At 40.2% G+C, this 13927-nt stretch overlaps 1 protein-coding gene across 1 annotated transcript in view; it reads left to right on the plus strand.

Annotated features, from left to right (window-relative positions):
• The window catches only part of MYO1D (myosin ID), a 303106-nt gene that overhangs the window by 205307 nt on the left and 83872 nt on the right, over nt 1-13927 (plus strand). The window contains exon 21 of the mRNA XM_054573135.1: nt 3726-3880. Within this exon, the coding sequence (XP_054429110.1) occupies nt 3726-3880 (155 nt within the window). The remainder of the gene's footprint in view (nt 1-3725; nt 3881-13927) is intronic.

Genomic DNA, 13927 nt, shown 5'->3' on the forward strand with positions numbered 1-13927 from the left:
CCATGGAACACATTACTCAGGAACTGAAAGATATATTCTCAGGGCAACACCTCAAAGCTCTTAAATGCTCATCTCTGGTACCCTGTCATGAGACAGCTCAAATTCAATACATCAGAGGGGCCCCAAGCAGCATTGTGTTTGAATCAGGTGGAAACACAAGGAAATATACAGGGCTCCCAACCACCATGTTCTCCTAACATTTACGCATTACTGAAGGTACCGTGTATTCTTCCTCTGATGAAGGTTGAGAATGAACACTACAAAAATGGGCGAAAGTTTCCCAAAGCATACCCATGGAACACTTTGACAGACCAAAGGTCAAGTACCTCAACTTTGCTTAACATAAATTTAGATATAAAACATGACTTGGGTTTAATAGTGGACACATGTATCACACCCTCTACAATTAAGTCAGAGCTTCCTACAGATAATTCAGAAACCATCGAAAATACCTGAGAGACTTTTAAAACAGGTTTCCTTTTATATATGATACTGAAAAAAATCTGTAGGAAATTTGAAAACATCTTATGGAAAAGCTATAAGATGTACGTAGGCCACTTACTCACTGATTGTCTTGAGTACATGAGCCATCGATAATCTGCCTGTTTAAATGGCCCCTGTTTGAACTCTCATGCTTGGGAGAACCAACTGTTCTTCCAGAAGATAACATTGAAAGTACTATGTTACACATATGCATGATATCTGCTAATGGCACCTAGGAATTGTTTTAGTTAAATCATTTTAGACATAACATTTATTATCACTATGGGTCCAATCACCAGGTATTGAGTTATCAGTTCTTTGAAGAAATATATTTTGAGGAGGTGTACATTTTATAAAGGAATACAGTTTATAAAATCTTACCATGAAGCTCATGACTAACCTTTGAATACCAAGAGTTTTACGTATGCTATTAAAAATCTACAATGGCCCAGACCAGTGTAACTCGGTTGAGAATCGCCTGCAAACCGAAAGGTCGCTGGTTGGATTCCCAATCAGGAGGGCACACGTCTGAGTTGCAGGTTTGGTCCCCAGTCAGGGCGTGTGTGAGAGGCAGCCACCAGTGTTTTTTCTCGCACATCAAGGTTTCTCTTCTCTCTCCCTCCCTCCACCTCTCTCTAAAAATAAATAAAGAAAATATTTTTTTTAAATCTGTAATGGAGCCCTGGCCAGTGTGGCTCAATGGCTGAAGCATTATCCTGTACACCAAAAGGTAACAGGTTTGATTCCTGTTCAAGGCACATACCCAGGTTGCAGGTTCAGTCCCCAATCAGGGTGAGTACAGGAGCAACGAATCAATGTCTCTCTCTCTCTCTCTCTCTCTCTCTCTCTCTCTCTCCCCCCCTACCCACCACTGTTTGCCCCCCCCTTCTTCCCTCCCTCTCTCCGCCCCCCTCCCTCTAAAAAAATAAAGTCTGTAATGGACAGTTAAGGGAATTACCAGACAGAGAAACAAATACGTGAGCTTGCCAAACAGATTTCAGTGTAGATTTTGTCTTTATTCAGTGATCTTAAAGGAACAAGTTACAGTTACAGACTAAGTGGAAGAACCTGCCGTTGTTCCACATCTAGTTGTTGCTGTTCATATTTTTTTTAATATTTATTGATTTGAGAGAGAGAGAGAAATGATGTAAAAGAGAAACACCAATCAGTTGCCTCCCATACGCACCCTGACCGAGGATCAAACCCACAACCTTTTTGGTGTATGAGGTGATGCTCTGACCAACGGAGCCATCGGGTCAGGGTGAGCCTGTATCTTCATAAGCTTTTTAAAAGGTATATGTTGAACACTTCTGTTCCATGATCAAGACAGGATCAGAGGCCATGGAAACTGAAAACTGATTTGTTGGGTTTTTCCCGTCTTTTTTCCATGACTGTATGCCCTGCCACGTCTTGATTTATAAGCAAAACCTGGAAAACCTGCAAAACTCTGTTTTGTGGTTATCTAGGAATAATGCAGAAAACAATGCTTTTATTTTTGGTGAAGAAAGTCAGTTTTGTATAGTTTATTTCAACATAAGTAAAATGTGAATTTTCTTTTAAAAAAAACTTATTCACCTGATGTTTAGGAATACTTATTTATACAGCTTGTGTTCACCTGTACCTGATATTTGAAAAGCAGGCTGCAGTAGGGAACACAGGTCTGTTATTCTGCAGGCCTGAGGTCCCGTGCCGGGGTCTGCACATCAGCTAACCTCACGGAGCCTCGTTTTCCTTATCTGTAAGGGGTAGGCATGGAACTGAGTGGCCTTCCAAATGTGTGAGCTGTTAAAGTTGTCTGACACTCATCTCTTCCACTGGGTTATGAGCCACCCCGCTCCAGGCTGCCTGGCCCTCTGCATTGTCCCCAGTGGATACCCTGACAATGCTGATGGCCAAGCTAAACTGACAGCGCTTGTGGTGGCCAGGAGGTGGCACTTTGGTATTTTCTGCAAGAGAAGAACAAATCACAGAAGGAGAAAACACTTGTGTTTTTGCCTTACTGACCAAAATAGAATATCTAGGGATCAAAACAATCAAGGCACTATGTTTTTTATGTTTACATATAATAAATGAAATCAGGTTTTGGTGGCGGTGATAGTCCACAGGTCTGTGGGTCTTAACACACGCATAGGTTTGTGTAACCGCCACCACAATCAGGGCACAGTCATCCATCACCGCCCAAAACTCCCTTGTATCTGACTACCCTTGATCCCAGTCCTGGCAACCAGTGATCTGTTTTCCATCCTTAGAGTTCTGTCTTCTAGAGAATATCACTTAAATGGAGTCATGCAGTAGATAACCTTTCGACACTGACTGCTTCACTTAGCATAATGCCTTTGAAATTTATCTATGTTATTGATATCAGTAATTTGTATCATTAGTTCTTTCCTTTTTATTGTTGAATAGCATTCCAATATATTGATATATCAGTGAACGTTGTAAAGGTGTATCGATAAACATCAAAATGTTTACCCTTCCACCTATTGATGGGTATTGCAGTTGCTTCCAGTTTTTGGTAATTATGAGTAGAGCTGCTATTAATATACATGTATATGTTTTTGTGTGAACATAACATTTTATTTCTTTAGGATAAATGCCTAGGAGTGAGATTGCTGGGTTACATGGTAATTCTATGTTTAACTTGACTAACTGCCAGACTGTTTTCCCAGCAATTGTACCATTTTTACATTCACACCAACAATGTATGAGCCTGGAGTTTTCCTTTTCGAAAGATTTTTAACCACAAGTTTAATTTCTTTAATAGACATAGCAGTAGTCGGCTTCTCTATTACTTTTTGGGTGAGTCTTAGTAGTTTGTGGCTTTCAAGAAGTTGTCTTAAGTTATTGAATTTATGTACATAGACTTGTTGAAAATATTCCCTTATTTAATGTTTATGTGGTCTGTAATATCCCCTTTTCCATTTCTCTCTTCTCTCTCTGTAGTTAGAGCTTCTCTCTTTTATTCTCTTAGACTAGAGGTTTAGCAATTTTATTGATTTTTTGAAAGACTCAGCTCTTTGTTTCATTGATTTCTTTTTATGTTGTGTTTTCTGTTTTCAATTTTATTAACTTTCATTCTTTATTGTTTCCTTCCATCTGCTTGTTCCATGAGACTTAATAAAAAATTGAAATCATCAGGGATACTGAGGGAAAAAAATGTTTTATTAAATTACAAGATGTATTTTTAAATGTATTCCTTTGAGAACCAGGCTGATAGTTTTCCGTGCTGTGCCCCTGTGCAGTTGACTGGTTTGAGCGTCTCCAACGGGAAGGACCAACTTGTAGTGTTCCACACCAAGGACAACAAAGACCTCATTGTCTGCCTCTTCAGCAAACAGCCAACCCACGAGAATCGCATTGGAGAACTTGTTGGAGTCCTGGTGAACCATTTCAAGAGGTAAATTTTGTTGTTTTTTTTTTTAACTAAGGCAAATTTTTAAACATATGAAATCTTTAATCATAATTCTTACTGAACTTGTTTTGTGCCAATTTTAGTGTATTGAGTTATTTTCCTTCATAAGGACAACTTAAATCATCTGTTTCACAGAAGGCAAAATTAGCCTCCAGGCATAGTTTCAAGATTAGGAATGATCCCCTACTTTTCTGTCCTCTTGTTGAACCAACAGTGAGAGGTCTCCCTGCTGGCAATTTCTTCCCTGCCCATCCAAATGTAATTAAATCAAAAAGATAGAAAAATTACTTGTCACAGCTTCTCATTTACCCTGAATACAGCCAGTGAGTGTGTCTACTATGACTATGAAACAGTTAGAAAGCAGGTGTAGAAGGATGTGGGGGTCCATGACAACTAAAGGAGTTCTTGAGAGAGGCAGTAACCTCTACAAAGCTGTGGAGTTGTGCTGGAACATGGCTCATTCTGAGAACTTCATAGAAAACAGTGGTGATAACCGGGGTATTTACGTGTGGGTGGATGTGTGGTATGAACAATGGTGTGAGAAGTATAAAAAGAAAGCAGGTCCTGAGGGTGATGGGGACCAGTGAATGGATACTTTTAAGCAGGGGAATGCTGTTGTCTGGTTATTTGTTGGAGCTGTTTTAGAGATGGAGATCTGCTTCGCATAGGAGGTCATGGAGTGTTTAGGGTAGGGTGTTTCTCTGACTTCTTCCCATGGCGGCATACTGTCTCTGCCCGTCCAGTCCCCCCTCCCCACCGCCACGCTGCTGCTGGGGGACTGCTCCTCAGAACTCAGTGACTGAGAAATGAGCCCAGTGTCCAGTTCCTTTTCTTCCTCAGAGACATTCACTAAGTTGCCAGAAGGAACCAAGTATTCCTTATTAGTATTGTGTATTCTTTAGGTTTAGACATGTCTTCTTCATCTAAGCAAAAGCATATTTACAGTCAGACGTCCACGTGTCTAGTTCTACTGTGTTCTTTCTTGCCGATAAATGTATGGAGTATAATTTTAGAATTGGGCTGCACAGACCATTTATGTTATTAAACCTTGTATTCCAGATCAAAATAGATCTTTAAATATCTTATATAGCTAAATGCTTTTAAATACTATAAATAAAATAACATTTAATGATCATCTGGTGGAAAAAGTAAGAATCTAAATAAAGAATTACAAAAAAAAAATTAATAAACATATGGGCCTTTGAAAAACTCCCTTTCATCTGCCAAATAAATATAAAGCTAAGAGAAATACTGAAGAGTTAAGACTGGAGGGGAGAGACATGGCAAAGGCATTTCTACAGTTAAATTTATAACTCAAGTGAGCAGGCTTACGTTATTTTCTTTCTAATACTTAGTTATGGCAAAATATGGACAATTAAAGGGGTTTTAATTTGGATGCCTGTACTAATAAGTAGTTTTGCTTGAGAAATTGAAGTTTTTTTTTTTTCTCAATCTGGATCTTGTTTAACAAATTCTGACCCCTGTGAAATTCCTCTACAAGGGGGGTAAGTGTGGGTCTGATCCTAGGATCCACTACTGCTTTCTTTCCCCAGCTTATACATTTCCAGGCATGGTTCTAGTTGCAGTCCTTCAAACCTTTAATAGAGGATGGGGCAAAAGTAGGTTTACAGTTGTTCATATGGGAAATAATACAATAAAAAATAATACAATAGTTAATAATGCAAGAATAAACTCTGTGTTTTGCATACTAACAGCTGCAAACCTACTTTTGCCCCACCCTCTATATGGAAGATTTTGAAGTGCCTTTAAAATTTATAAATGGAAGAAAAAGAAGGCGGCTGTCAAGTTTTCAGATTTTTTAATAGTTTATTTTTTTAATTTATAAATCATGTTTATTCTATTACAGTTGTCTCAATTTTTACTCCTTCACCCTGCTCCACCCTAATAGTTTATTCTTGATGTCCTTGTCCTCTGAATTAAGAGGTCAAGTACCAATAAGAGATAAAACCCTTCCTGTCCCCAGAAAATTCAGGCTTGGGTTTTTGACTTAGAGTTATGGTCACTAGCTTGCTATTGACTTCTTGAAGAAAGGTTAATTTGATTTCTTTTCCTAGCTATTTTCCTTTATTGTCAAGTTTCATATCATTGGTGTGACTTTGAGAAACAGATTATGTTTTACAAGCATAATGAGGTTGCACATAGCCATATTTATCTGTGAATTAATTATGGAAATCCAAAGGTGAGAGGGATTTAAGTCCAGACCAATTATTTATCTTCCAAATAATTTCCTTCAAGTATACTGTGGGAAGTTCTGTAGTTAAAAGTTGAGAGGAAAGGTCTCAAAATAACAAAACTATAAAAACAGTGAGAGAACTGTGCATAGGCAAAAGAAAGTAAGGAGCAAAGAAAATACTATTGATAGACCACATGTGAACAGGAGTCATTGTCTTGAAAAAACTATAAAGAAAGAGGATTAGGACTTAAAGTATGTGAGCAAGAAAGGTCTATTAATCTCTTCATATATAATAGTTTCTTTTTCCATCACCATTTATCCCCCTTTACCCTCTTCCACCTTTACCCATCCTCTACGCCCCCACAGTCACCACATTGTTGTCCCTGTCCATGAGTTCTTTCTTGGTTTTTTCCTTTTTTGCTCAATCCCGCCAGAGCCTCCAGCCTGTTCTCTATGAGTCTGTCTCTGTTTTGCTTGTTAGTTCAATTTGTTCATTAGGTTCCACAAATGAGTGAAATCATACAGTATTTCTCTTACTCTGATGGGCTTATTTCACTTAGCATAATGTTCTCCAGGTTCATCCATGCTGTCACAAAGGGTAAACTTTTCTTTTTCACAGCCGAGCAGTATTCCATTGTGTAAATTTCCATAGCTGTTTTATCCACTCATCTAATGAGGGATACTTGGGCTGCTTCCAAATCTTGGCAACTGTAAATAACACTGCAGTGAACATAAGGGTGTATATATTCTTTTGAATTAGTGTTTTAGGGTTCTTTGGATACATTCCCAGAAGTGGAATTGCTGGGTCCTATGGCAGTTGTGTTTTTAATTTTTTGAGGTAACTCCATACTGCTTTCCACAGTGGCTGCACTATATTTTTAATATATTTATTTTTAAGTGGCTTCCTTAAAAGAAGATACAAATACTATTTGATAAAATTTAATACTTATTTCTCATTAAGTATAAGTATGGAAACAAATAAATAAGCCTTCAGTAAAATAGGAATAGGAACAAATAAGAGGCAAACCTGCAGCTGCTGCTTAAAATCAGTTGAGCAGAAATGGCTATGAGGTCACCACCACCTAGAACACCTGTGGCCTAAGCAAACTTCTTATTCTAAATCATGCTGACCTTCTTGTATGGAGGGTGAGAGAAGAAACGGCCTCAGGCAGTTTAAAGACAGGATGAGGTAAAGCGGCTACAACCTGAATTGAAACTCTAGGACAACCATAGATGATAACCTCACCTCTTCACTGGCTGAACTTCATTCAGCCAACCGCTGCCCCTACTCAAAGCAAATAATAAATCAGAAAGAAAACAGTGAGAGAACTGTGCATAGGCAAAAGAAAGTAAGGAGCAAAGAAAATATAGAAAGGCAGACGAATAAACAAGGAAAGTAGGGGAATAAAATTTGCATTTAAAAAAACAGCTCATGCACAGATCCACCTTAACAGACATCATCCATACACCCCTGATACAGCCATAGGAGTGAGTCCTGGCTGTACCCCATGGATCAGAAATCCCACCGCTGGAGGAAGGGTGGGGACCCAAAGTTAAACACATTGAGGATGTGTTAATGACATTAGAGAGGTTTCTGACTGCCCCACTTCTCGGGACCTTTAATATGCCTTTGTTCACTTTAAATATAACCACAAGGATTTATATATATTTATATATGTGTGTGTATTTACATATCCAAACATATAAAAATTTATATAAATATACACTCATATGATTGTGTAGATCACAGACTATTTCTGAAAAAATATACAGCAAATGGGTAACAGTGTCTCTGGAGAGGGAGACGGGAGATGGGATGCTGGGAAAAAGGGGTAAAAGGGAGATCTATTCATCATTCACTGTAAATGTTTTGCAATAAGTATTGTTACTTATCTAAAATTTTTTTCATTTTAATAATAAGCAAATGGCAGCTCTTTTTTAGGCATATTATAGATGACATTAAATGCATGGTTATTTTCCTTCCCCCTTTAGAAAAGTAGAAAAGAACAAAAGAGCTTTCTAAGCAAAGGATCTATCTCATGGCATTTGAATATCTTGAAATAAAGCCAGATAAAACCTCTTAGAATATCATTGTTCTGTATGGTCCCACCGTATACAGCACATGGACCTAAAGTGGGTTCCTTTCCTGGGGTGGCTGTGCCAGTGGCTCTTTTTTTTTTTTATTAAATATTTTATTTAATATTTTAGAGAGAGAGGTAAGGAGAGAGAAAGAGGAGGAGAGAGACATCAGTCGGCTGCCTCTCGCACACCCTCAACTGGGGACCTAACCCGCAACCCAGGCATGTGCCCTGACTGGGAATTGATCTTTTGGTCCACAAACCAGCACTCAGCCACACCAGCCAGGGCTGAGCCCGTGGATTGCTAGGCCAATTTGCTTTGCAGAGGTTCCGAAAATGGCTGACTTGACTTTTGTATCTCATCCTCAGCAGTGACTACCTGCTGATAGTGAGCTTTTCTACCCACTAGCAAACAGATGGTCTGACATTGGCTGCCCTAACTACGGAGTCACCAGAAACTCTGTGATAGTCAGCTGTCAAAGGACCCATCTGCCCTGAGCAGCTGTCCAGGCATTTGCCTGTCTGGATGCTGAAACCTCGGTATAACCCCAGCCCCAGGCATAGGAACTTATTTTTCCCATTCTATTTCTGTGGGGGAAAGCCAGAAGTCAGTGCCATCTGCTTCTTGTTTTTCATAAGCAGTATCCTGAATATCTGCTTTATTAAATGAGTGCCATTACTGAGTTTAACTGAACATTTGACCTGTTTCTCTGCTGTATTTTGCTTCTGTTCTTCCTAACTCGCACTTAAAACCACAGGTAGATGCAGATCAATAAGCAGGCCTTTGGCTGCAGCCGGGAGAACACAGAGGTCAGGGGAGATGAGGCCGCCCTGCCAGAGGTGGAGGCAGCAGAGGAGGGAGGGAGGCACCTCCCAAAGGCCCTGCTCCTGGCCCCTCCTGGCCCTCCCCGGCCAGTGCCGCTACTGCACGCTGCCCTCCTGCTGCTGCTAAAGGGTTCTCCTGCTCCTCTGTCCCTGGCCCTGAACACATGTTTTCATGGCCCATGATCTCTATTCCCAACCAGCTTTCCTTGAATGCCTGGCTACTAATCATAGTAGTTTAAATTCCAACTGAAAATAAAGATAGCTGAAAATAATGTAGCTAGCCAACTAGAAAGGTTTGGTTAATTAAATTACAGCCCATCTCCTTGGTGGGGTATTAGGGCCATTTAAAATTATAATTATTGCCCGGGCCAGGTGGCTCAGTTGGTTGGAGCATCATCCCAACACCAAAAGGTTGCCAGTGCCATTCCCAGTCAGGGCACACACCTAGGTTGCAGAGTCAGTCTCTAGTCGGGACGCGCTCAGGAGGCAACTGATCAATGTTTCTCCCTTTCTCTCTCTCCTCTGTCCCTTCCTCTCTTTCTCAAATCAATAAAAAATGTCCTCAGGTGAGGAATTTAAAAAAATTATAATTATTGAAGGCATCTGATTTATGGTGACAGCAGTTCACCGGCCCCTGCCTTCCTGTCGAGATATATAGGAATCACAGAAAGAAAGGCCAACTTGTCATAGTGCTGGAAACCGGAAACGTTACCTAACCAGAGGTCCACTGAGAGGGACGTCCTTCACCTCTGCTCACATGTCAGCTCACCTGGCCCTCCCTCGATGTCCTATGGAGAAGAGCAGCTTCCCGTCCCAGCACTCTATGCCCCCTGCTCTGCTTGATTTTTCCACATGTCTCTCATTTCTATCTGACGCTGTCCCTTCACTTATTTCTTTATCATATATATTCCAACTAGAATATAAGCCGTATGTTAGCAGGGACTTTGTTTCTGTTGTTCGCTGTAGTTTTCCATAGCATTCCGATCAATGCCTGGAACTCAGAAGTCTCCCAGCAGGTTGTCGAATACACTCCATAGGAGCCGGCTGATGGGGCCCACTGTCCATAGAATGTTTCTAGCCCTGCCCCGCTGATAATGTGCGTCTAGCCCACCAAAAGATAGTACCTTAGTCCTCCTTCTGCATGAAAGAAAGGAAAACTCTGTTATAGTTTCCTTCCCTTTATGAATACCTCTTCTTGTATTGATTCCAGGGTTACAGCTCTAAGCAATGTAATACACTGGGGACAGGAGTGAGTAGATATTTTTAAGATAGTATATCAGCCACTTAAAAGAGCTATAGGCTTTAAGAACCACAGGCATGTTGCATGCTGGGGGTTGCAGATTTTCATTTACCTTTGTTAACAACTAAAGAACTAGAAATAATTCCAGACTCTCCTTGTCATTATCCTGATAAGGAAGCAAGATGTAGGGACTTCTGCTCAGATCAGCAGTTTCATAATAAGTAAAAGACTTCCAAACCGTAACTCAGGGCTATGCACGTGAGCCAGCTCTCCTGGTTAAAAAGCTGAGAAATGGATTCTAACTGGAGACAGGTGGACTACAGAAGTAATCTGGAAGAATCCATGTGCCCTTTTGTGCAAGAACACCAAGACTGAGTAAGTGTCTCCTTAATTATAAGGCCTATAAAGAAAGAAAGGAGCAGTGAGAAAGGTGCAGACTGTAGACCTCAAAGAAAAATAAAAACCTATTTCGGAAAAGGATTATAACAGAAAATTCACATTATAAAACCATCTGTATTCTGAATAAAACTCAGAAAAACATAGATTCTGTATAAACAGATCACAGATCACATGGCAGACCGAGATGAAGAGGGGCTGGCTGAGAAATAGAAATGTTCAATTAGGTATTTCCATGAAGTAAGAAAAGATGTTAAAGAATATAAATCAACCTTAAAATGTGGAAATAACAGTTGGTATTGTAGAAAGATGAACTGATGTGAAAGAAGAGTTTAAGAATGTCTCTCAGCATTTAGAGGAAGCTGGCATATGCAGAGGACAGAAAACAAAAAAGTTTACTTTCAAATAATAGATACAATTGAAAAAGAAACAAACTGAGCAAAACTAAGACTGTTTCATTTACTTAAAGAGTACAGTTTTTAAAATTTTAACGTCTCTGAAACTGGGCTGTGACGTATTGATGGATTTTTACAGCTATAATGGGCAACATCTTATTTTTCTTAGCAATACACAAAATAAGGGTACATCTTGCAGAAAAGGCGTCTTATATTCAGTAAAACATGGTAGTTTAAAACATACTAGAAGAAAATCTTCCTGTGCTGAAAACACTTTGACTAAAGTTCTAAAGTGCCTGGTTTCTTTCTTTCTTTCTTTTTTTTTTTTTTTTTTTACTGTAATGACCTTTTTCATATTTCAAAGAGCAACAAAAGAAGTTGAGCATACAGACTGGGGTGGGGTGAGATTCCTTTACAAAGGAAGAAAAGAGAGGATTGCCTTCATCTCTGTTCTGTAGTCATAAATGTCAGACTCTAGTGGAGCAACATCTTTAGTCCTTTGAGGGGAAAGGTTAGGGCCCAACATGAGTCCCACTGGTTTCAAGAACTGACACAGAACTGACCTAGAGCAGCACATGATGTTTTCATATGGCCATTTTCCTGAGCCAGTGGGACAGAAGTAGCATTTTATTTCAAATCAAGCCACTAAAGCTTCAGGTTTTTATAATTATTATTACCAAGTACAGTATAAAATAAGCATCCCCTCCTGCCCCAGCAAAGAGAGGTGGGATGAGGAAAGAATGGACTGTTTCAGAGGAAAGGAGGAGTAGAGATTAGAAATGAAATGAGAAGTGACAGAAAGAATAGCACAGGACCAGGATTCTGTTCACCACCTCTTGTCTCAGAAAGAGCCACTCATTCTAAGCACTGGTTTTTAATTACCCTAAGAAGGTTGCAGTTTAGATCTGCCTGCCTATTTCCAGATAGGAAGACCCACCTGCAAACAGCAGGCATTCACAGAACGAACTTAGCCCATTTATGTGTCCTCACACCCATCTTCTGTATACAAAGGCTTTCTGTGTGACAAAGCCAGGACCAAAATCAAACAGCACAAAAGTGTCATAGCTGTTGTTGACTGAGCCATCGACTGCCTTGCCGTTTCTCCGGCTCTGCACTGGGCCCATCTGCCTTGGGACCCAGCGGCCGCTGGACAAAGCCTCCTCAGGGGGCGTGCACGGACCCACCATCATCCTCACTCTGCCTGCTCTCACCATGGAGGTTTTTCTGGGGGTTTTTGTGCAGATCAAAGATACTTGTTTGCTTTATAAGATATCCATCATTGCCTTTCATGTTGAGAAAATCCAAAAGTACAGGAAAACTGATCATCTTGTGAGCCTCTCTGCAGGGAGATATTGTACGTTTACAGTAATCATATTACTTTTTAAAGGTCTATAACACTAACCATTGCAAAATATGTTAAAATGGAGATCTTCCCATGAGGTATTTGTGAGTTTACCAAATGATTAGTGAGTAATACCCTGGTTTGTGCTATTTGTTGGAATTGTTTTCTAACTTGTCAGAAGTAACTCTTCAGCTTCATGAGATTTTTTTCAAGTCTTTTTCGTGTGTTTATTTCAAGTCTTACTGGCTGTATAAGAATCAGGATTTTATGTAAACATAATATATTTAACCAAGACTTTTATCAGAAACACACATTCCATACCATCGTTCAGCCTACGTTCTCTGAGCACCCACTGCAAGTGGTGGGAGGGAAACAAAGATGGACCATTTGGTCCTTTCCCTCAGACAGCTCTTAATCTCAGAGGGAAGACGGCATGTATCCCCTGCTGATACCGTGCTGCGATCGGGCCGCGGGCAGAAGGCCAGGCTGTGGAAGCTCAGGGGATGAATTTGGCTCCCTTTGCCTGTGGACGTCAGGGAAGCCCTGCCAGAGCAGGCGGTCATCCCGCTGGGTCATCAAGGATGTCTGGGGCTTTTCAGTTGGGAATGAGCTAATATTTTCCCCAGAGAAGGGGAGCAGAATATGCAAAACCTTGGTAGAGAGAAGTAGCTTAAGTAGAAGCTTATCAAGCTCCATGCCAATGAATTTGAGCTTGATCATAGAGGTTCTGAGGAAAAAATAGAAACAAAAATATAAAACTGCCCAATGAAACAAAGCTTAAGAACTGTCAAAGCCTTCTAGCCTAGAGACGCTCAGGAATGCAAAATAACTGTCCACTTAAGGGAATGGGAACTTGAGGAAACTAGTTGATATAATATATCTCCTCAGGCCCCCAAAATGAACTGAATAGAGAAAACGTTAGCAAGGTAGGGGTTAAAAAGGCAAGTTGCAACTCTTAGTAACAAAACCAGAAATCAAAAGTCCTCAAATGAGTAAGAACTAGAACAAAATTCCTTTGCCTCTGTATCTTCCCCACTGTTTCTTATTTCGGCTACCCAAAATGTGTACAGCCATTTACCACTTAACAACGGAGGTAGAAATGCATGATTCAGTGATTGCCCCATTGCAGAAACATCGTGGAGTACAGTTACACAAACCCAGATGGTATAACCTGCTACACACCTAGGCGACATACGCTGTAATGAGCAGTGGTTCATTGTACAGGCAGTTCATCACTGACCGAAAAGTCGTTATGTTGTACAAACTAATTATTAGTAATAAAAATCCCTAAAATGTTAAGGACATCCTTTTGTTAGATACGTCCAAAGAACTAGCAAGCATGTCTTTTATACAAACACTGTGCTGCTGAGGGACTGAAAAGTCCATATAACCATTCCCAGTTAGTAGTGTCAGAAGTTATGGTCTCCTACTGCAGACAGGCAGCCCGCGTTTCAGATCATCCATGCCCAGGCTTTTCCTAGAAATTGGCACTACCCTCTTTTCACACCAGGTCCAAAAATACAAAGCAATTGTCAAAGTCCACAGGCTTTAGGATATACTTA

The sequence above is a fragment of the Pteronotus mesoamericanus genome, unplaced genomic scaffold (genome assembly GCF_021234165.1).
Source record: "Pteronotus mesoamericanus isolate MK-2021 breed Mesoamerican mustached bat unplaced genomic scaffold, CSHL_Meso_final contig_246, whole genome shotgun sequence".
NCBI classification, from domain to species: domain Eukaryota; kingdom Metazoa; phylum Chordata; class Mammalia; order Chiroptera; family Mormoopidae; genus Pteronotus; species Pteronotus mesoamericanus.